The following is a 23,230-nucleotide window of genomic DNA, read 5'->3' on the forward strand; positions in this document are numbered from 1 at the left end:
AAGGGCCACTTCTTGGAATTCTGATGACGTCATTTCTAGGAATTCTCGAGACTGATTTGCCAAATTTTTCGCGATCTTCCAAATTTTGTATCAGGAGAACATAATATGTGAGGAGGTGGCATGCCACTTCTTGGAATTGTGACGTCATTTCCAGGAATTCTTAGGAATTTTGATTTCGCGTTATTTTCTGCTATTTTGCGAAGTAGATACAGCTTTTCTGAACTGTTTCTTTAATTTTTTTTTTATTGTTTTATGTAATGTTTCTGAACGCATGGGATAGGTTTTTTAAATAAATACTCTGTATATTCTTTTTATTTATCGTTTATTGAAATTTTCTGTTGCATACAAGTTCTGAATACATTGAAAGTACATACAGCTATTAATTACATAGATACGTACATACATACATCCATCCATACATACATACATACAGTTATTAATATAACAATCAGTTCTTATATCTATATATACTATACAAATATGATCGCTCTTTAATATACAATAAAAAAGTAACTAGTAATATTAATGTATAGTGTATCGTGGATGAGATGTGTTGATTTATTCTTCTCGGATGCGCTCTGTTATGTTGCGGAGGTAGTTGTTCTGTAGAATGCAGTAGTATCGCCGCTGTCCTGCAACACAAAAAAATACAAGATTGTTATTGACTGAGAAAATATAATAATTTGCTCGATAAGTTAATTGATCATAAATGTACCTACCTTTCGTTCGATATATCGAAGGAAGTTGTAACAACACCCACAAGAATCCTCTCTTGTCGATGGTTCAGAACAGACTGATAGAATTATGGAATACTCTTCGTTAAACAAGCGTTGTCTCTCCCCACTTCTCACTTCGTCTTCGGCAACTTCAAATCAGATTCGATACTGTGTCAATCTCCCAAATGATTGTCACCGTGTCCAATTCTGAAATACAAAGATAAAATACAATTTTGCATGATTCATTAACAGAGTAGTAAAAATTATATTGCTAAATGCTAACGAAGCATTCTGCAATGTAGGGTGTTTGTAAGTTGTAGGAAAAAGGGTGGAATGACACTGAGGGAAAATAAGGCAAGTATACATAGGCGGGTAAGTGAAAAGAATGTAAAATGTAAGAAGAAAACAAATTGATTCTAAGAAGCTGAAGAAACTTGAAATACGTGTAACCGTATGGAACGTGACCCAGGTTAAGAATAAGGAACGAAGGACAGCGATAGAAACTGGTACATGGAGCAGAATGTTCTTCTCCCTGGGAATGCCGAACAAAGACTGATTTCTTCGGGTTCGAACATTTCACACTGTACTCGAGTGCAGATTTACCTTCTCTAAGCGAGCTACTTTATGGCACCCTTACGCTTCAAAAAAGATACACTAGGTTCTACATCCTGACTAGAATAAAGATTTTTATCTTATGCACCTGCACTTCACAATTTCAATTTTCGTACGTATTACTACTGGCGCCAGCTAGCGGAGAAACGCGAAACTACTCGAAAAAATATTTGCCTTTTGAAGTAAAAAATTTTTAACTATTGATTGGAAATTATTCTCCTAGCACTGTAAAGTTGGAAAAATATCTTGAAATAGTGCCAGAAACTTTCTGTTCGAAAACTGAAAATATTGCATTTTATGGACTATAAAAAGTGTAGCCACCTAGCGGTGAAAGGTGGGAACTACTGGAACTAAATTTCGTATATAAATTTTGCATCTATTGATTATTACGATGCATCAACGTTTACAAGAATTTTCTGAAATTAACCACTGCTGTATTCCGTATCATACTATCATTATCGGAGTTAAGAAAATGAATATATAATACTTATGTTTGGAAAGAGTATATTATTGAAATACTAACCTAGCGCCATCTAGCGGCGGGGGTCTAGAAGCTACGCCTGGTATCAGGATCACAGAGAAGCAAAGGAGGTATTCCAAACAGAAGGTAGCTCGCGTAGACGCGCATGCGCAGTGTACTCCGGTAACTCCGCCTCTCCCAGCATGGCGTCGCGCATGCGCAGTTCAACAGGCGTGGCACCGCCCAATCCAGCATGGCGTCGCGCACGCGCAGTTCAACAGGCGTGGCCCCGCCCAATCCAGCATGGCGTCGCGCATGCGCAGTAGACGTGGGGTGGGGACGACTCCCCAACATGGCGTCGCGCATGCGCAGTAGAACTCTTTTGAGCTGTCCTTTCTACTACATGATATGCTATTAAAAAATAATTAATTTCTCACTTCCTGATTACAAACTACGAACTTTTATAATTGAACAACGACAACTGGTTCATTAGCTATTTTCTAATACCACATTTGACCAGATTTTCGTTGTAATTAATTAATAATTAATATTTTATTGGGGAATCGGTAATAGTTAAATAAATTCATTAATAATCTGAACAAATGTGACATGAGAAAATAGGGTAATGTATTGCTAATACATGTTCAATCATAAAAGTTCATAAATTATGTACGAAAAGTGAATAATTAATTTTTCTTGTACGCCCGTGCGCTTGAGTACGCGGAGTGACAACTGCACTGCGCATGCGTGGGATAACTCCTGTTCTGCACACCTCCTTTGCTCTTCTGCGATCCTGATACTTGAAGTAGCTTCTGGTCCTAACCGCTAGATGGCGCTAGTTTACCATTTTTAGCAACGCTACCGTTTCCAAACTCACGTATTATATATTTACTTTTTTAACTTAAAAGACGATAATATGCCTCGGAATATAGCATTAGTTAATTTCAGAAAATTCTTGTATGTATCGCTACATCCCAATTATCAATAAATGCAAAATTTTTATCCGAAATTTAGTTCGAGTAGTTTCCACCTTTCACCGCTAGATGGCCACACTTTTTACAGTCCATAAAATACAGTTTTCTAAATTATCAAGGTAACTTGTTTAGATAGTTCCGCGCTTCACCGGTAGATGGCAACGGAATATATTTCCAATTTTGCAATTACCGACGACTGACTTATTTCGCAATTATCAACCGATGAATAAATATGTCAATTTTATTTTTGACTGTTAACTATATTTTTATTGTGCATGATTATAAACCAGCTTTACCTGTTCTTGTACGGGGAAGGAATTGTGATGACAATAAGGAGAACCTTCTTCTTCCGATGTCGGTCGAACACTGAGAGATATCCGTTCTGTCATCGAGTTGTATACAAATATTTCTACCAACCATTATGTTGAAATACGTAGTTCAATCGTTAACTCTATTCTTTGAACTAAATAATCGTAGCAATAAATTATGTAACTGCTGATACAGAAATTAATTTCTTGAAGGTAGTAATTAAACTATGTCGTAAACTTACGCACGACTCCTAATCTCATTGACAAAAAAAAAAGAATTTGCTATCAGTCAGAATGACTACACTAAAAATATTATCATTCATTAGACGCATGTTTAGTAAATTAGAACGATACATGAACTGATAAATCGTACACGGGACTAATGAAAAACGAAAAGAAACAGCGAGATAACGTTGCTCGCTTGGTTATCAGCACTGTAAATTTTCCTACTCTACGACATTATCGATAGTCAAAACAACTCGCTTACGCCACGTTTGTAACTAAATCGTAATTATGTAAATAACCAGAAGACCCAGCAACAGTTTACTATTAAACGTCGAGACCGTTTACTATTTCGCGTCGTCGCTAATTAGAAAAAAATCCGAGATAAATCTGTATCAGCTTTCGATTAAATTTTTAATGCAATTACTCTTTCAAGTCACGAATCGGGTATAAAAAATTTCCGTGAAAAGCACGTGATATTATGCAAATGAAGTCGTCGAGTAACAATTGCGTATAGGCGATAATGCAATCGGCGTATAAGTTTCAAACAATCTTATCTATTGCTTTAACTGTAAACTGTACAACGTAATTTTCGTAATTAACGCAATTATTAGGATGATTTAATAAAGAGAAAAGACTTGTCGTTGCTATAAATACTTTTAATCTTTACTTGTTCGAAAGCAAAATCACAGCTACATAAGATGTGTGGTTCCGATACTCATTCATAATAATATAATAATAATAATAATAGAGAATATTAATTAATAATTAATAATAATAGATAAAATTATATAATAGCTTTCTTCGTATCAACTTACATCCATACAGCAGGTATTTTAATACTAATGACCGTACGATAGACTTTCTACTCTTCTTCAAATAATAGTACGTTGCTTTCTACTGGTATACATCTCTCTCTTTCTCTCTCTCTCATACACATGCACACTTATCTCACAGAACACGTATACACATCTCTTCGATATTAATATATTTGCCTCGATCGTCCTAGACGGTCTTACAATAATATATTTCCATTTATGTATATTTATAATATAGGCTCGATAGTTATAAGGCAACCTCAGTTCATCGTCGCTGCTCCATTCTCTCTCCTACCTCTCTCTCTTTCTCTTTTACTTAACCCTTTGCGAACGATCGACGCATATATACGTCCTACTCGAACCACTCGACGAGGATCGTAACGCTTTTACATAGCGATACGTTTTCGACGCAGCTAAGTTCTACACAATTCGCCGAAGGGAAGTTATTCACGCAACTGTCCGAACAATCGGTATCTCGAAGATGCTCCGCGAAGGATTCATCGATCCTCTCGCACTCCTTCCGGTTCCGATTCAATCTCCTCCCAACTGTATCCGCGAGTAAATAAATATTCTACGACTCGCGACACCGGAACAACCAAAAGATTCCTAATTTTGTTACAAAAATGATTAAGTTGTATCAAGCGCAGATCGTGAAATGGTTGTTCTAGCGTATGATAGATCGAGGGAGAGAGAGAGAAAGAGAGAGAGAGAGAGAGATTCGAAATCGCAGTTTATGGCACTCGTTTTAACACATGGCTCGAACTCTCAGCTGATTTTGTCTTTTTTTAAAGATCGAGTTAAGATGGAGATCGACACCGGACACCGGGATCGGGAGGATCAAAAACGACGACGTTACAAGGATTGATCGATTGCGAGAGGACGGGATCGATGACTATAACAGAGTTCGTTCGACGCGTGGAATCTCGCGTTATTGGAATGATACGCTAACGGGGGGCTAATCGGGGGTGGAGAGAACGTTCACTCGTCGAACGCTACTTTCAATTATTCATTTCTAAAAATTTATCTGCTAGTGTGGTACTATAAAAAAAATCGATAAAAATAAGTTAATTTGAAACGCTCGAATCGAATTGAGACAATAAACTATTTAAAGTAGGAAGAAACGAGTAATACTACGTCACGAATGTGTTAAGACAACAGAATGTTTTCACGTCTTTTACTGTGTTTTCGAATATACTATACTTCTAGAGAGGATGTTGCTATTTGTTTCAACTAAGAACGAAGCGCAAACGAGTTTCTACCCCTTGATAGTGTTCGAAGAAATCTAAGATACGTTCGCACATCTCTTTCTAATATTAAATTTGAAGAAAACGAAACGTCGTTTGTTCGCTCTGTTCCAACTACATGGGCTCCGTTAAGGCACTAACATCCTACGATCGCGTTCACGTTGTATCGTATTTGTTTAGTTAGTTACTAATTTTATTATCGTTGCTAAGGCACGGTCCTACAAGTTCGGGGAGAAACTCTGAAGGCACCCTAGCGCGTCACCCAACACACTCACGCACGCATCTAATACTCTAAACAGCTACGTGGTTAATCGTAATCGTCGAAAAAATACAACGTTACTGTCTTTTCTTATTCGTTTAGTCGTCCCATCTCGCAGGGGAGTGTCAAAGATTTTTACGATCGAGAAAATTATTGCCAATTTATCGAAACCGGTAGCGACCTAAACTTCCAAGTTAAGTAGTTCGAAAAAGAATTTACGAGCACTCTCTGGTCGCGAGGAAATAAAAAGATACAAAATGGTATCGCCGTCAACCCTATCGTTCGTGACGCATACGGTAAAGCCTCGATATTTCTCCGCGATGGTCCGTACTCGGCGCAGGACGAAAGGCGAATGATATCGAGGTTTCATCCATCGGTCGATCTCTTGTTTCGATCACGTGTACTCCTTTTCAATTTCACAAAGTTCCTTCCAGCAAGCAACGGTTGCCCGAAAGCGAAATGTTCTGTCTTCTCTCGGATGGCAGTCTTTTTTGTAAACTCTCGGTTTTATTTAATCAATACTGTTCCGTAAATACGATTAACGAATAAACGCGTACCCTCCTTGAAAGCGTATAAATCTTTAGTACGATTCGTTACGATGCGTCTAATCGGTGAACTCTCTGTGAGCCCGAGAAAGAGAGAGAGAGAGAGAAAGAGAGGGAGGGAAATAACGATTGAAGAACGAAAAACAAGTAATGGATGATCGTAGAAAAATCATTGCACCGTCGATGGGTCGATGGTTGACCAGGAATCGATCCGAAATCAATTTGTCGTTACGATACCGTATCGTAGTATACCTTCATCGATGGTGCGATGGACTAGACACGCTGTCACACGTAAGCACGATTATCTTCTCTTTTCGACTCGCCTTTGCTTGCTGGTGATGACTCGATCTCATCTACAGGACTCGTTTATAGCAAAAAGTTTTATTGTTCTCTCGATCGGATCGATTTCTCGTTCGATCTTCTTCTCTCTCGTGTCAGTTCTTTTTCTCCTCTGTACATAATATATTAACTATCTAGTCTAGGATCTAAGTCGTCGCGACTACTTTTGCACCACGCGGAGGGTACACGAACGATATTAAAAACAAAAAAAAAAAACAAACGAAAAATGAAGAGGACGAGGGAAAAGAGGAAAACGAAATGTACAAGGTCTTTTTTTCTATTAAATATTATAGTTTGTCTTTTATCTTCGCGCTAAAGCTATACGATAGACTCGTCGTCCGTGTTTTATTGTCTACGATTCTATGCAAAGTTCGTCCTTCTTTTGCTCTCGCTTCGATTATCGATTAAACGATTCGAAAACGATCGCAACGTTCTCTCTCTTTCGAGTTTTCGATCCTCCGAGATCAATCGTCGATAGAATCTAATAAATATCTCTCTGTTTCTCTCGTAAGTACGAAGTCATCGATGCGTCGATCGATATCGTCGTTGTTTCGGCCCGTACGAGAACACCGGGCAAGCTATCGATTCCTTCTGGTCGAGAACGGCTGAAGATTAATGACTAGGCCTGTTCCTAATCATCGAGCTCGTAGAAACGTACGCGTCAGCAGTCCATCGGCGATCGCCTAGCAATTCCGTCAGGGAATGTGTCTATACAGAGGGAGCATCGACGAAATTGTCTTTTATCGTGTGGTCAGTCCTTGATCGGGTTTCATCCGCGGGATCTTGATTCGTCGATACAGCACCCGGCTGATTCCTCTTCTTTGGACCTGTTCGTCGATGTAGGGCCGAGAGGACGTCTGAATCCTTCGGGGAATGTCTACAAGGGGACCAGAGTCAATTGCCTCTTTTACGAATATCCTCCAACTCGTCTAGACGCCGTTATGTGTCCATGTGTCGATACTTGTGGGCGGACATTTGCGCCAAACCCAGCACGGCGTACTGGCACTGAAGACAATGATAATGCGTCTGTTTGCCGGAATGCTGGCACTGAACGCCACCGCAAGGTTGGCTGGGAGTGAACTTTTGAAAGCCTGCCGCCGCGATATTGTCCAATTTCGCGTGTTGTCGCCTGTGAGCGACCACCTTGTTCGTGTCCGTGCACACGAAGTCGCACTTCAAACAATGAAAGTGCGACGCTTTGTTCTGCATCGAACCCAACGACGACGTGTACGCGCACTGAGCTCGACCGCAAGGCACGTTCGCCCTGTATTGCTGGAAATCGCCGCCCATCAGGGTGTCCAGTCGCTCGTGTCTCGCCGTGTGCTGGACGAAACGTGTCTTGTCGCAGAACGAGTAGCCACAGTCTTGTCGCATGCAGTGGAAGTGAGTTTGATGTTCCCTGTAACCGCAGTGAGGGTACCTGCAGTCCTCGTTGAATCTGAACCTGAAACATCGAGGAGATAGTTTATATAGAACGCACTGAAATAAGGATAACCCGAGTTCCAAAAATATAAAAAAAATAAGGCGAACCTGACGTATCCCTCGGGTACAGGCTCGTCCTTGAGCATGCGCATAGAGTGATGCAGCCTCTGTTTCTTCGCTTCGGGCGAGTTGCTGTCCGGCGGAGACAAGGACCTCTTGCTCAGGTTCAGGTTCGCCGCCAGAGAGGCCAAAGGGTTCTCGTCTCTGCCAGGAGGTAGAAAGTTGGTCGGAGGTAGACCGGGAGCGAACATCAGCCCTGGCCCGCCCGTGTACATGCCGCCATGTTGAAGGAACGGTGGTAGGGCTTGATTCATTAGGGCAATCTGCTGATTCATAGCAGCCATTACGGCTGGGCTAGGGAAATGAAATCCGTGGCTGAGATCCAGCTCGAAGCTGGTGGGGACCGGAGATTGTTGAACGTTCGGTGGCATGCTCGGTTGAGACAATTGACCGTTTTCGTTGTTGTCCATCACCGAATTGTTGCCCTCGTCCCTGGTCAATTCGGCGGGTTCCCGCTTCACGTTAGGAACGTTCTGCACGGCAACGTCGGTACCGCACCTCGCCGGTTCCATTTTCACCTCCTTCGGCTGGCTCTGTTGACTCATCTGACCCAAAGTCTGCTGCATCTGCCGTTGCATCTGGTTTTGGAAGTTCTGAATGTTCTGCGCCATTTGAGCGTTCTGCGCCATGAAGTCGTGCTTCTGCGACAACTGCGCCAGATAGTCGTGCTGCAGCTGATTGGGGGGCTGACTAGCCAGCTCGTGTTGCTGTTGACTAAGAATGGCACCTGTCGAGTGTTTGGCTATGTGAGCCACCAGTCGATCCAATTCGGAGAACGCTTGATTGCACGCGTTACAGTGATAATGGTTCTTGCGTTTCAGTTTACAAAATGGCCTGCTGCAGCTTTGCTCGGGTCCGTAGAGCGTGTGCGGCGAGGCCGAACTGGTGGACGGAAGAACCGGAGATTCTGCAAGCGAAACATTCGTTTTGAGTACGACCGTGCGAAGGGGTAAACGGGTGGACGCGAACGGCGACGAGTTCGACGACTAATAACCAAAGAGAACACATTTCGAGGCAAGAAAATTTGGTCGTCGAAAGAGACACGAACCTTGGTGCACGGAAGTTCGCATGGATAGCACGACGCCCGGAAGTGCGGGTTCACTTGGCGGTCCGCTGACCGGATAATAGGTGCCTGCCGCCCTCACCACTAGCAACAATCAACCAAACAACCAACACTTCAAATATACCCACTATGATTACAACCACCTTGTACAATAGATACATCAAACGCAAAGAACAAAATGTACAAACCGTAACAAAGAAAAAAAAAGAGAACGATCCCCGTCCTTTCGACGAGCCCTTTCGATGAAACGCGTCGAAAGGATCGGGGATCGGTGCCGATGCGTTGCGATATACGATCGAGGTGCGTGTACGTGCAAAAAAAAAAACATGCATCGATTGAGTGACGTGTTCGTAACATCTCAAGTAACTACCAAACAAAACCTATAGAATACTGTACAGGTGCACTGGTTCGTGTCCACGGAAGATACGAGCTTACCGGTAGTCTTGTTGCCGTCCGGACTGGACATCTCCGCGTCCTTCTCCTCCAGTATCGGTCTATTCTCTACGTCCCCCGCGACGGTCAAGCTGTTGGCGTCTTCCGGTTTCTCGATCAGTTCGGCCGGATTCTTCACTTGAATCCTCGGCTTGCTTTCCTGTATCATCGGCTGAATTTGCGTCTGACACTCCTGGTTAGAGGACTCCTGGCCCCCGACGTCTCCGTGACCAGCGTGCTGTTTCTCGTGCATCGCCATGGTCGAGTATCTGACGAACGAGTAGCCGCAGTTCGGTCTGGTACAGTGGAAATGCCGATTAACGCGATTACTGTGACAACCGGCCAGTCGACAATCTACCATCTTATCGAAGAAGGCAAAGCCCGCCGGTATGTCGACGTTATCGTGAAAGTCTTTGCTGTGCATCAGCAATTGATCGGGTCTATCGGTAGAGAAGTGACACCTTGGCTGCGAACAATGATGATGCCTGGTGGATCTGAGGACGCAAGCCGGATCCGGGCATCCATCAGGATTATAGGTCGAGAACCCGTCGGGTTCGCCGAGACTGTTCGACGGCGACACGCTTCCCTCCCGGTCCTCGGTCATCGGATTCAGCGTCAGATTCGGCGTCTGAGGTTTCGGTAGTTTGAAGCTGGTGAAGATCGCCTGCGGGGAATCGTGAGTGTGCGTGGCTGGGTCACCGCCCGACCAGATCTCTATCACTCGGTTTTTCGGAGGCCTGCCTCTCTTCCGCCTGAACATGGCGTCGATGTTGGTCAGGTGAGTCAACGTCACGTCGGAGGACAGGGCGTGAGAGGAACACGAGAGGTTTAATTGCCTACTGTACTCGTGAATCTTGTAATGTTGAAGACGACGGAAGGGTTTGTCCGTCGAGAGGATCACCTCGCGGCAATTCTCCCAATTGCAATGATAGTGTTTCTCTTTGTCGGCGTACGGACAACTGTCGTCGCAGCCACCCTCTTCGAAGAAGGCGTCCGTGATGCGTTCCTGAGTCTCGTGCTCTCTCAAATGCTCCCTGACTTCGCGAGGGTCCTTCAACGCCGTCCCGCAACGATCCAGACCGCAGTGATGATGATCCCTGCCCAGATGACAAGGGCAATCACCCGTCGCGGGTACCAGATATGCTAATTCTGTGGCGGTGAGCTGTTGACTTTGCTGCTGTTGCTGCTGCTGTTGTTGCTGTTGTTGCTGCTGCTGCTGCTGCTGCTGAGGTTGCAGTTGTTGATGGTGGTGCTGCTGCGGTGGAGGGTCGACGGTTACCGTGGAACTTCCGCTGGCGGTGACCGTGGTCGTTGGCGCGGTTAGGTCCATCGCGAGGTCGCTTCCGCTTTGGAAGGAATCGTCGAACGAGTAGTAAGACGGGGAGCCTCTGTCCTCGTTGGAGCTTTCGCCGTTCAGACACAGAGACAGGTTCTGTGCTCCGACGTCGTCCGGTGGCCAAGAACCGGAAGGTCGTATACCACCTACCGCGCTGATCTGTTTGTACTTTCTGTAAGCCAGCTCGGTCTCGTGTCGCTCGTGTTTCCGTTTGTGGGAGAACAGCTGACCGGAAGAATGAAGAACGTAGCTACAATGCGGTCGTATGCAGTGAATGTGATTGCATACCCGAGAGAAACGACACTGCTCGAACGGACACGCCTCGGACTTCATGAACTTCTTGAATCCGTCCCGGGACAACTGCTCGTCCTTGATATGATACGACTTGTGCTTGTCTGGAAAAAGAAGCCGCGAAAGAAACGCGTGAGTGAACAAGCCGGACACGCGTTTCGCCGTCTAAGTCGAACCTTAGGTGTACTCGCGCTCGCGCGGAACAAAGCTAATCGTTTCGATTTTGTGATTTACGTTAAGCGGAATAGAGTAGCGGCAGAATTTCTACGCGGAAGTACGCAAGCGTCTCTTTACCCATGTCAGCCTTGTTCTTGAAGGTGAATCGGCAACCAGGTCGCCGACAATGGAAGTGCGTGGTCCGTTGACCGGCGAAGGGACAGTGATCGGTAGCGCAGCTCTCGGTCGCGCGAAATCTCTGGAAACCTTCCTGAATGATCGCCGAATCCTTGCGATGATAATTCGCGTGCATCTGCACGTCCGACGTCGATATGTAAACCTTATCGCAATTCTCATGGATACAGTGGTAGTGAGTCTGTTTTCTATTGTGCGGACAGGCACGACTCGGATGCCTCTCCGAGCAATCGTCCGTCGGCGAGTACCTCATGAAGCCGTGCTGTAAAGATTCGTCTCTCTTTTTGTGCCACTTGAAATGCCTTATCATTTCTTCCTTTTTCACAAACACCCTACCACTGCAGTCCAAACAGTGAAAATGCTCTCTGCAACCGAGCTCCTTACAATACGAGCTACCGCATTCTTGACCCGACGAGTACCTCCTCACGTATCGGGAGTAATCGATTATCGGCTGCGACACGGAGCTTTTCGAGCTACCGATCAAGGTGTCCGCAACCGGAGACATGCTTTGTCTCAGTAACGCTGAAATCAGAAACCAAAAAGAAGTTGACGCGAGTTCCCTCGTTTTTAACCCTCGAACGACGGAGCCGGATCGATCGCCAACCTAAGGGTCGATACGACGCTGAAAAATCCCGGAAATTAAACAAATGTTTCAATCGATGTCTCGATGATCCGCCGTCAGAAGGTTAATCGTGAACGATAATGGATAAAGTTATAATAAAAATTTAACAATTTCGGTACGATAGAATGGAAGCGAATCGGGTCGATAACGTAGACGACGATTTTCTCGATGATCGATAAAGGAACTCTCTACCATTTAAATGGAACGAAGGTTGGTAAGGAAGTAACCTACAGACGAGAAGAACTCTGTAGGATTTCGCGAACGACTTTATCCGCTGTAGAGCAAGTTCAACGACACTTTCGCTAGAACAATTACCCGATACGTAGACGCATCGAGACTTATGAGTTCACCGTTCGTCGACCCGAGCGCTTTTGGACACTTGAAAAACTGGTTACCTACGATGCATTTTAAAGTCGGAACAAAGAGGGAATTCCATTGTGGAAATAAACCGATCGGAAAAAGAAAACTAACATATCATAATGGGAACTCGTTCCCTCGTTCGTTATTATCTAAAAGTCTATTTTTGAGAAAAGCCAAGTTTCCTAAGAGCTCTACAATGATAGCGATCGATTCCGTCATAGAAAGGCGTTTGCAGGAAGAAAATTGGCGCACAGTCGCGAAATATTGGAGCGAGGAAATATATAGCATACCCCCATCCTCGGTGGCCGGAAACCACGTTCCACGTTTGGTGTACGCCCTACCCAAGGGCTCCGGTTGATTCCAAGAAATTCCTACTTGTCGACTGTGCACGTTTGAATGCGTTCAGAAACGAGTTTAAAAATTGTCGAATATTTCTCTTAGGGGTTCCCCCTTGGCCGAGTCTGGAGGGGATAGGTACCGGCGAAGTTTTATGCGCACGTGTGTACGCGAAAGAGAAGAAGGGTTCTCTCGCGGCGGAGAAACGAAACAAAAACGAACGACCAAAGGAAAAGACGAAATGGTAAAGGTTGCGAGGGAGAAACAGCCATTATGCTTCCAATGTATTATGTTCCGAGTTGTACGAAACCTTTCGATCCGCCCTATCAAAATTTTATGCGTTCATTCTGACAAGCGTATTCGAATCGCTTCGATAATAATCTTATCGTTTGCATTTCTTAAAGTTTCTAACGCGAAGCGAAAGGGTTAAAATAAAGTGGAGGATCGACATAAAAATATTCCGTTCGATCGCGTTTCCTCCCCAGAAGCCCGTGAAATCGAGGCAACGTCTCTATTCTGGCTCATTAAATCGCATCTGGCCGGTTACTCGTTTAGTCGGAGCCGTTTTTCCGGAAACAATGTTGTGACGAGGGCCGTCGAAAAAAGGGGGTAAAGAGGTCGAGAAAAGAGGGGTGGCTGCCCGTTGGGAATTTTTTTGTCGGTATTTAGGCCCTCTTGAGGGAGAGAAAAAAGGAAGGAAAAGGTTCAATGGACCCTCGGTGACTGCGCGGCGAACAGACTGCGACGCAGCGGCCACTCGATGCATTATCCAAACACGCGATTTTTATAGGTTAGGTCCCATTTTACCCTGCTGAACGACTCGTGGTTAATTATTCGTGCGTAGATTGTTCGAATCGATGACGTTTGGCGTTGCTTTTGTTGCCATAAGTCATTGTTACTGAAATTTATATATTTCTTTATCGACCTCGAGTATGAACGGTCCTGTACGCCACGCTATAATTATTTTGCCTTGCGAAACTCTTCAACTTCGATTATGTCTACAAGATAAGCAAAGTTCGGCTAACTATCAACGAATGAAAAAAGTTGCGTGAAGATCGTGCTCGCTGAAGGATTTCGCCGAGCGCACACAGCCACGCGTATAAAGGGTTATTCGGTTAAGGCCCGCACGGATTAAATGATAAAAAAAGGAACGGGAGCTCCTTTTCAGGATCGGGCTTTTTGAAAATTTTAAACTCCCCGAGCGAAACCCAGGTTTTCATCCGCAGCCGGATCAACCTCTCCCTCCAACGTGCCAGTTTCAAGAACTACGAATAAAAGGGTTCGGCTTGAAAGCCGTGCACAGAGGGCTGGGGAACGAAGGAGAGGGGGTCCTGGTGCGTGTCGTCCCGTGAATTTCTCATATTTTTAAGATTTGTCCCCCCGACTTTTGTCACGTTTCTCGTATCCTCCGTTCGTTTTACGACGTGGGTGGTATTTCTTCTTTATCCGACGTCCGCTCGAGAGATCGATCGAAACACGTGGAATTAAGAATAGCAGGATTTCGGCGAGGCTGTCGAGAGTAATCGACGGCGTGCAATTTGCCGGAAATATGCATCATTGTATCTTTTAACGAGAACCAAGGCCAGGTTCCGTTCGACGCTCTTGCCGCCACCGTTTTGGCACGCTTCCTGCGATGCGAGCCGCATAATTAGGCGTCAACAAAATGTCTGACGTTCTCGGATACGAAAGAAGAATCGCGCCCTGTCGAGACGTAGCTTTCGACGTTTCGTTCGTTCGCGATTAATAACGTCTCGATCGAGGAGAACCTTGACCCTCCAAAGCGGGCCCTCGTAACGAGCGATATCGCCAGGAAAATGATCGTAAATTTACGCGGCCCATGGCTGGTCGGAAGGTGATTCTAACGAGCGACACAAAACACGCAGCTGCGTTGCATAATTACTGCACCGGAGGATAGATTAATAGTCATAACCGAATATTACGCAACGATACGACCATTCCCGGTTCGCTTAAACCGGATCATCCGGAATCGCAAAATCGCTAATTTTCCAACTAACGACCACTCTTTTCATCCGGTCGCGAAAAAGCGTCGACTAAGAGATTGTTTTATTTCGATTAAAAACGATACCGAGAACTTTCCAGCTTCTGTTAAGATTAAACGCGGCGAGTTCTTCGAACGTAAGATTCTCCAGCGACCGTATACGGTGTAATCGTTAATCTGGTCGCAACCATGAAAATCGTGGCGCCAAGAGGGTCAGCAAAAGCGAGCAGATGAAGCGGGAAAGTCGTGGTTGAAGGTGGAACATGGAAGAAGGACGGAAAAGTCCGTGACGAACGAGAGAGCCAGAGACGAAGCGAACACTAAACTATTCTAAGATCCCCGGCAAGAGAGAGTGTCGCGAACTTATTGTCTCTCGGCGAACACGGCGACGTTATTTCTGTCAAAATTACGTTATGGTCGCCATTCTCCTGTCCCGTTTCTCTGGGTGCCGTCCGTTTAGCACCTTCTTCTCCGTGCCGTACTTTGCCTTCTTCTTCTTTCGCTGCAGCTCGCGGGAACGACCAAAATAAACGCGGTTACAACGCTGCAATTATAATTAACGCGATTCCTTCTTTAGGGAAGAGCTTTCCAGAGGCTCGACCTCGTTCGGCTTCCTTTCTAACCGGCGAATTTATGAGCTTCCTACCCTGTTCTGCCGATAGAATTATTCCTGCTTTTGTCTACTCGTTTCTCCTAATTATTACGGACCGCCGGGCCCGCGAGATTTATGAACAGGTATTTATAGAATCACCGGTTTCGATATCCGACGATTCGCCAAACAGCTACATCGCGAACAATACGTTTCGTTTTCAATTAATCGCGATAGAGATTTATAACTCGGAGGCGCTATCGCGTTCGATTCGTTCGATTCGAAAATGATCTACCTACGATACAGAGGGAATTTGTCGGACGTAAAATTATTCCTCGATAGAATTTTCAGCGGGTAACGTTCTTCAACGTCAGCGGAATGTTACAAGGTGTCCGCGTTACGTAACGTAATTCCTGGTGTTCGAAAAACGAGATTATTCATCGGACGAACGAGTATCAAGCGGATTGGAGGCTTTCGTGAGACGCAGCGTGCGTGAACGAACGCGCGCGCGTACAAACGGTCGTTAAAGCAATCGAGCCACGTGCTACGCGCTCCTCTCCCTCTCTCTTTCTCTCTTTGCCCGTTTCTAAAGGCACATTCATTAATGTCGCGCATAGCTGGTATCGTTTTACCCCTCTGGCGAGGCGCGGAAATTTTTTTCTTTTTCATTTTAATCTAGCCTGCCCTCGGACGTATGGATTTTTCGGCCCACTATTACGGACATACTACTTAGTGTCAACCACCACTCTTGCCGACTCCTTTCTGCGCACCCCCTTCTTTTCACGGCGTCGTGGCTCGAACCCCCTCTCGCTCGACTGTTACTTATGGCGGCCGTGTTAAATTTAACGAGGGGAAACCTCTCCGTGGAATATCGGAGAACAATGATTTCCGAAATTATTGACCCAGCGAACCGGTTTCTATGCCACTGTTTTTTCCCGATGCACGCGCGACCGCGAAACGAAAATTTATTTCGACCACGAGTTAACTTTCTTCTCGCGATAAGCAGATGCGCACTCGAGGGTTGGAAATATAATCTTTTTTCGAAAGGGTGGATCTGGCCACGGGTCGGACAGAGAGACAGAAACGCCACCGGGCATCGATAGAAGCGTGGCTGTGCACTTAATAATAGTCCTCGCTCGTTACGCACTCGTCGAACTGCCTTGTTAAGCCTAACAGCCACTCGCTGTCGGGGAATATTTGAAAGTTATCGGACACGCGATCTCGTAAATCAGCACGGTTATATGGGACTTTGTAGAACTTTGGAACTCACCGCCCAACACATTGTCGTCAATCTTCCAGATCGGAGCCACGAGCAAAAAACAACAGCGTCCCCTAGGACACTGTTCCTTCTTAACGATTTAAGACCGATCGCAAAGTTTTAACACGCTGGACCGCCGGTTTCAGCTCGTTCTGCCAATTATCGTCTTAAGTAATTCTATTAACGCCACTCGCAGCCACGAATGTCGACTCTGATTTCGCGTATAATTGCTCAAATTATACGGTCTTGCGTACGCGGAGTTCGTTCCAATTCATTTCACGATTAAAATATAGATTTCATTATGCTTGTCTCACCCTTCGTTACAAAAATCGACTATCACCGTATCGTGTTTCCGTAAACAGAGAGCGATCGATCGTTCAATATTTCATCGTGACTACGTTTTATTACCGATCAATTTTCTGGAAGGTTACCCCTTTCGATGAGCCGCATCCCCGGAAAAAATGCGTTGAATGAAAAATCAGGGTATACCGATTACCGGGGCATCGGATTTCCTTGTTTTGACAGCGGATCGTCGATCCGTGGCTAGTATTTTTTCCTTTCTTTCACGTGGTTCCTCATCTATCGAGGTTTTTCGAAAGGAACAAAGAAGGGGTGCGCGAGGAGGCAGGATCCCTTCTTCTGGCTGTTTGAATTTGTAGAAAGGGTTCGATTCTGTTTATTTTCGGGAATAAAGGTGGTGGAGAGGGGGCTCGTATGTATGCGTACAAGCACGAAGGGGTAGGAGGATACGCTCACACGCGAATCGAACGATATTACAATCGCGCGCACGATTCACCCTTCGTGAAAAGTTTACGCGTCCCACGTAAGAGCCGGATTGGGGTGGTAGAACGAACGGGGGTGAAATCGGGGGACACGGCGATAAGTAGTACGCGTGTTTTCGCTCCAACTCAATTTGCCATTGCATCGGTGGAAACACCGACGAAAGGGTGGACTTTCCTTTGAAACTAAAAAATCCTCTTGCGCGGACTTTTAAACGTCAGGGGTGCATTCGAATCCCCGATTATCCCTTCGACACGGGCGAGCGTAATTAGATATTAAGCTATCGATTAGTTCTTGCGATCAATTTTCGAGCTCCAAACTTTCCAGCGATCTTCACGAATCTTTACTCTCCGCGTGATTTTTTTCTATTTAAAGATAAGACTGCTCTGGATAGCTCTAAACGTTTTCGACTCAATATAGAAAGGATAAAGATTTGAAAAAGCAAAGTGCAATTGTGGTGCTCTGAATAGTAAGGATATTAAGAACACGAATGTGCGGATAAGAGGGGTTGCGAATGTACGCGTAGAAGGGGTGGATAAGAGTTCTTAAGGGTGAACGATGGCGAGAGAGTTTTCAAAGAGCGCACCGAATATCAAACGAATTTTAAAGTGTACAACTAAGAACAATACGCGTTCGAGTTTAAAACAAATAAGTTCGTATCTTTTTTTTGTTGCAAGATTTTACCAACATTTTCGTATTAAATTTTATGGGGATTCAATTCGTGGACAGTTTGACGACGCTATTATCGAGTGAAATATGGAGTCGTCGAGTTGAATCAACTATGAACAGCCGTGGGAAAGAGAAATTGAAATTGGGGCTCTCGTTGACCTCTTCATTGCTCGGTTCGTTCTTCTTTCTTCTACTTTTTCTTTTCTTTTCGACTCGATCGTGAGATACGTTTATCCGATTTCTTTCGTTCCTAAGCAGTTCGATTTGAAAAGTTTTCAAACGAATCTTGCTCGAAATTCTTCTTTTCCTCTTTTCGATCACGATAGAGTTAAGAGCTTTCGAGCGTTTCTCTCTTCTTCCCCTTTTTTCAGCGATGCAAATGCCACCCCGCTAGAAGCTCGTCGATCGGCTATTTTTCAACCAGTCATTGGCAGCCCGGACGATTTCGAAAGACCGAGGGTCGCCGGTGTAATTAAATTTAGAATATTTTTTAAATTTCTCCGATTCCACTCGCATGATTTGGCACGTCGTCGTATAAGAGAAGAAACAGAAAGAGAAAGAACTTGCTAGAGGAGGGGAAAAACACGAGGGAAAACAGAGGATCGATTCTTCGCGAACCTCTTTCAAAATTGACTGACAGTAGCGTATCTTTCTTTCCAACTTTTCTAACAGAAAATTCATTCGATCAACTAATTAATTGTAGTTAACGAACGTCGTTAACTGTGCATTGACAATGCAAAATATTTAAGAATTGTACTAAAAAATTAATTTCTAATGGCAGCTACATTTATTACTGTCATGATGACTAACAGTGTTGGTGCAGTAGAAGCAGCTGTAAGTCACGTTAAAACTCTAATAATTAGAAACATGAATAATTAGAAAATTTAAGCTACCTTAAATTAACTTAAGACCAATGCGTTGAAAGGCAAATAGCAAATCAGGAATCGAGCGAGCATTTTCCAGTGAAAATCGAGGTGGCAAATGGTAAGAGTTCTCTCCTCCACCCGCACCCTTGTCTCGCTCCCCAAGCCACCACGGCCCTGACCCTCCGGACTTCTCCGGCCGTTTTAGTTTGGCCTAGGGCTAAAACAATCGGCGGGCTCTTCATGGTCTTGGTCTCGGTCCTGTGCTTGGGTCGTTTCCACCGACGGTGCGACGACGTTCTTCCTTTTTCTCGCTTTTCGCCAAGCGCGAAATAACAGAGGAGCGGGAGAGGCGAGAGAGGTTCTTTCTCTCTCCGTCGTTCGCGAGAGGAAGACGGCGAAGGGTGGAGGGTCTGCTTGAACGGCTAACTCGAATTACTAAAGCGCCGAAGAGCAACGGCTTTAAGCGACTTATGGCGAACCGGAGGACGACGCGGGATAAAGCCGGGAAGAAAGCTCGATTTATTAGCGACACGACGCCACGCTCTTTCTCTCTCTCTATCGCGCTTTCTGCGATTTTCTCGACCGTCCGAGGAAATTGATTTACGCGGTTACTTCGCCGAACGACGCGCCCTCGAACCGGAAATTCGGACGACTCGAGAACAGATCGCGGTCAACCCGTTTTCGGCGAAGATCGATAAACGATGACGAAAAAAGGCGAATAAAGAAAGCTATAATAGTAACTCGTTAGAACGCAGAAACTTTTCTTCGTTGCCCCCTTTCCATCATCTCGAGCGGATTTCGCGATTCTCTTTTCCTCTCCTTTCGCGATTATATTCTCGAAATAGTCAACCGGATGCCGGCCGGCAGCGCGCTCGTGGATATTCCGTATATTTCTGGCGACCCTTTTTCCCGCGAAAAAGAAGAACACGATAGAGAAAGGACTGGAAGAAGAATCGTCGTCGCGAAGAAATGACAATTGGCCGAGACAGCGGACATTTTTTTTTCAATAGCTAAAACGATAAGATCGTTTAATTGCAAATTGAAATCCCAGAACCCGTAGGTGTTCCTGGAGACTCGGCGTTTTATGCGGTTTCACGTGTGCAAAACTGTTCGAAGGGTTTCGGATTAAGCGCTTTCCGCGTGGCTGGACGAGCATGGCGTCTGAATTACTTCGTGAAAATCGATAATACACTCCTCTCCATAATGCTGTCGGCGTGCGGCAGCTGTTAAAGTGTTTGACAAATCGCCCCTTTTCGAATGAATCCACCTATATCTCCGCTTCAAACGACGCGTGGTGTATTTAACCTCGATTTCTGACTCTCCCTCTAAAAAAAAACTTTCGTACCCTTCAGAAAACTCTCCGATGTTCCGTGCGCATTTTAATACGGAACGTTTGTAATAAATCCTTCTACGTAATTAAAAGAGCAAAATTCGACGAACGCGCGGCGTGAAATTACTGTTAATTAATCGATAATCGAACGCGGCTATGAATCGTAAACTGAAAAGGGGCAAAATGTATGCGTCGCGAGACAAGATCCCACGGGTTACGAAACAGACTGCATAACAATCGACCCGGGTCCAGGAGGATCGTTCGAGTTCCAACGAAAATACGCGGCAGATTCGCGAAACGCCGGCAAAAGATCGTTTTGCTCGAAACCGGAATATTTCTTCTCCCTTTCCGGTGATTCTGGAATCCGAGACGGACGCTGTGTTGGCCGCGTGCATTCTTTTTCTCGTGTACCGGGTTCCCTTTTTCCTGACGGGATTCGACGGCTCTTACGGGGCTGGCCACGAGGAAAAAAGGGCCCCGGCTAATTAATAGAGCCGGATTGAGGAGTCCGAGCGAGGATCGACGACGTTCAGGCCCGTACGAAAAATAAAATGCGCCCCCTCCGAGTAAATTAACAGAGTGGAGCGAGCTGCCGCGAGCTAATTAATAGAGCAGCCAACGAAGAGGAAGAGAGATCTCGAAACCGTCTCTCTCGTTCTTTTTTTTTTGCAACAACAAGAGGATCCGAGAGAGGATCGCGGTCCTTCGTCGGATGGTCTTGTTTCCCTGGGCCACGTTCGCCCGCTGGCTCGCCTTTTATGAATCGATTCGATTTATATTCCCGCGCGTATAAATATTTAAGTATGTAATTAAACGGCTGCGATCCGTGAGCAGCCACAGAAAAGGTTTAGCAAAAGGAGAAACGCGAGCGTAATGATACGTCTGTCGATTGATTGCGAATGGAAATCTCGCGTTGGATTCTTACTCTACGCCTCGAGACGCGAATAATTTCATCCTTGCCGGGCTTTCCGAAGCGACTTTCCTTTTCGTCATCGTTTGCTAGCCCGTTTGCTGCTTGTAAATTTTCTGCGACTCTTCATCGCTGTAAGATGCAGTATCGATGATTAGCGACGAGGATGCGGTGAGACTCTGGTTGCAAACTTGTTCGAGAAAATGCGCGAGCTTCGATGTAACGCGGTAATCGACCTGACGCGTGTTGAATTCGATCTCACCCCCGACGATCGTTCGAACAAACTTTTCTGCAAAAGCTCGAGAAAGAGAGAGCGTCGAAAAAAGATACGTTTTACTTTTTCGTTCCTCTCCGTTTGCTATAATTAACGCGGGACCAGGCCACCGAAGAGAGGGAGACGAGGGCTAGAATATCTGGCAATAAAAGTGTCGAGTACGAAAAGTGAATTGCGAAACGAAGTGCGAATGCCGTAATGTTAGTTGGCGGCTCGATTGGCCCCGATCGTCTTTGTATCGGGAAACAACGATTGGCAATCGCATGCCGTCCTCGAAACTCAGGAATCCATCGTTGCTCGATCAAACGATACGCTCCCTCTTCACCCTTCTAACCTTCTAACCCTCCCTTTGTTTTCTTCTTCTTCTACGCTTCGCCTCGATTTTGTCCGTCCCCGTTTTTTCCTGGCCGACGTTTCGCGATTTTTCGCCCGCCAAGAATACCGTTTTGTCGCCCCCGGTGCACTCTCGACGATTAACTAATCGATCCTTCTAATTGCGAACCTTGAAACTGGCCTCTCGAACGATTTTTTTTAGCATTCAACCGTTAGAAACATACTGTACGATTCCGATCGACCGATGTTGCTATTATTGCAGTGGAAATGTTGTCTACTATCGTTTTCTTTGCGGTACGCTTCGACCGCATATATTTGCCACATTGTATTTCTACCCGAGCTTCTTCTAGGATATTTATATTCCCGCGCCACTATATTCGTTACGCTCCGTCCTACTTAGCGTTAGATCGATGAAAATCGAATCGGCAAACGTTGGCTAGCTGGAAGCCGATCGAGATCTTATTATTTATGGCCGAAATTTATTATCGCCCTTCGACTGTCTTTGGGCCACGGGGTCCCATGAAACTATCCGTCCGTTCCCTTCTCGTCTGCCTCCGGTATTCTTTCCGCGGCGTTCGTCGTCCCTTTCATCGCTCCTCTCCGCTCGCTGCTTCTCGCGCCGTCTCGTCGCCGGCCTAATTTATCGTTCCTCAACTTTTTATTAATTTCTTACCGCTCGCGGAATCGCGATCGCATTAAAAGGAACGTCCACGACCGTTCAACGGTCAGCGAAATGCATCGGTACACAGACGGAATGCCGTCCCTAATTTTTCGCTCTCCCCCTCGCGAGGATCCTCGTGTCCTGCTTCTTTTAGCGCGGCGCCCGCTGGACCCTAGTCTCTCTTCCCTGGCCATCGATGCTATCGGCAAATCTTCAGAAGAAACACATTTTTCCGCAAACTGCCGCGCTACTGGCGCTTTAACCCACCCACCTCTCGTCCTTTGAATAAAAAGGGAACGGCTTGAAAATTCCGAACAGGAATCGGTACATTGTTTGTCTTCTCTCGTCCCGTTGCTAATATCCTGAGACTTCCTTTATACGCTGCACAGTTTCTCCCGATAGAGAGATTTAATCTAGCAGAATGATTTTCGGAATAACAAGTTTAATAGCGAAAGTTTTAGCCAGATAATTTATAAGATCGTTGCGAAAGTGTAAGCAATGCGGCTCGATACGAGAGTGACACGAATTGATAACATAGATAACGGGTATAATGACTGATAATATCGGTAATAAGTGTCTTTGTCAGAACATAATGGTCCTGGCCGATTGTTAACTTAGCGTTATTTAGAAAGCGAAATTCTGCGGCAATAAGTTCCGCTCGAGAGCTAGTCCCGAGCAATCGCAGGAATTTCAATCAGACGGTTCACGAGTGTTAGCGAAATTCGAAACAC

General features: G+C 45.3%; 1 protein-coding gene and 1 long non-coding RNA gene across 20 annotated transcripts in view; both read right to left on the reverse strand.

Moving 5' to 3' along the window:
- Nucleotides 1-305: 305 nt before the first annotated feature.
- LOC105662383 (uncharacterized) lies at nucleotides 306-3,214 on the reverse strand. 6 transcript variants are annotated; one of them, XR_001095880.2, is made up of 3 exons: nucleotides 3,059-3,214; nucleotides 720-923; nucleotides 306-632 (listed from the first exon to the last, which is right to left on the reverse strand). It is a non-coding gene; the product is annotated as an uncharacterized LOC105662383 (long non-coding RNA). The 6 variants fall into 6 exon arrangements; XR_013039024.1 differs by lacking the exon at nucleotides 3,059-3,214 and adding an exon at nucleotides 1,852-2,323; XR_001095879.2 differs by lacking the exon at nucleotides 3,059-3,214 and adding an exon at nucleotides 1,320-1,448.
- A 722-nt stretch (nucleotides 3,215-3,936) lies between these two features.
- Nucleotides 3,937-23,230, reverse strand: part of LOC100874702 (zinc finger protein castor homolog 1) — a 186,459-nt gene continuing 167,165 nt past the window's right edge. For 11 of the 14 annotated variants that reach the window (XM_012284321.2, XM_012284319.2, XM_076534814.1 and 8 more), the window contains 5 exons: nucleotides 11,456-12,034; nucleotides 9,538-11,265; nucleotides 9,088-9,186; nucleotides 8,028-8,946; nucleotides 3,937-7,941 (listed from right to left, as the gene is read on the reverse strand). In XM_012284321.2, coding sequence (XP_012139711.1) covers nucleotides 7,437-7,941; nucleotides 8,028-8,946; nucleotides 9,088-9,186; nucleotides 9,538-11,265; nucleotides 11,456-12,034 — 3,830 coding nt within the window. In that variant the 3' untranslated portion in view covers nucleotides 3,937-7,436. The remainder of the gene's footprint in view (nucleotides 7,942-8,027; nucleotides 8,947-9,087; nucleotides 9,187-9,537; nucleotides 11,266-11,455; nucleotides 12,035-23,230) is intronic. The other 3 variants (XM_076534820.1, XM_076534822.1, XM_076534821.1) reach the window with 3 other exon arrangements.

The sequence above is a fragment of the Megachile rotundata genome, chromosome 8, assembly GCF_050947335.1.
Source record: "Megachile rotundata isolate GNS110a chromosome 8, iyMegRotu1, whole genome shotgun sequence".
NCBI classification, from domain to species: domain Eukaryota; kingdom Metazoa; phylum Arthropoda; class Insecta; order Hymenoptera; family Megachilidae; genus Megachile; species Megachile rotundata.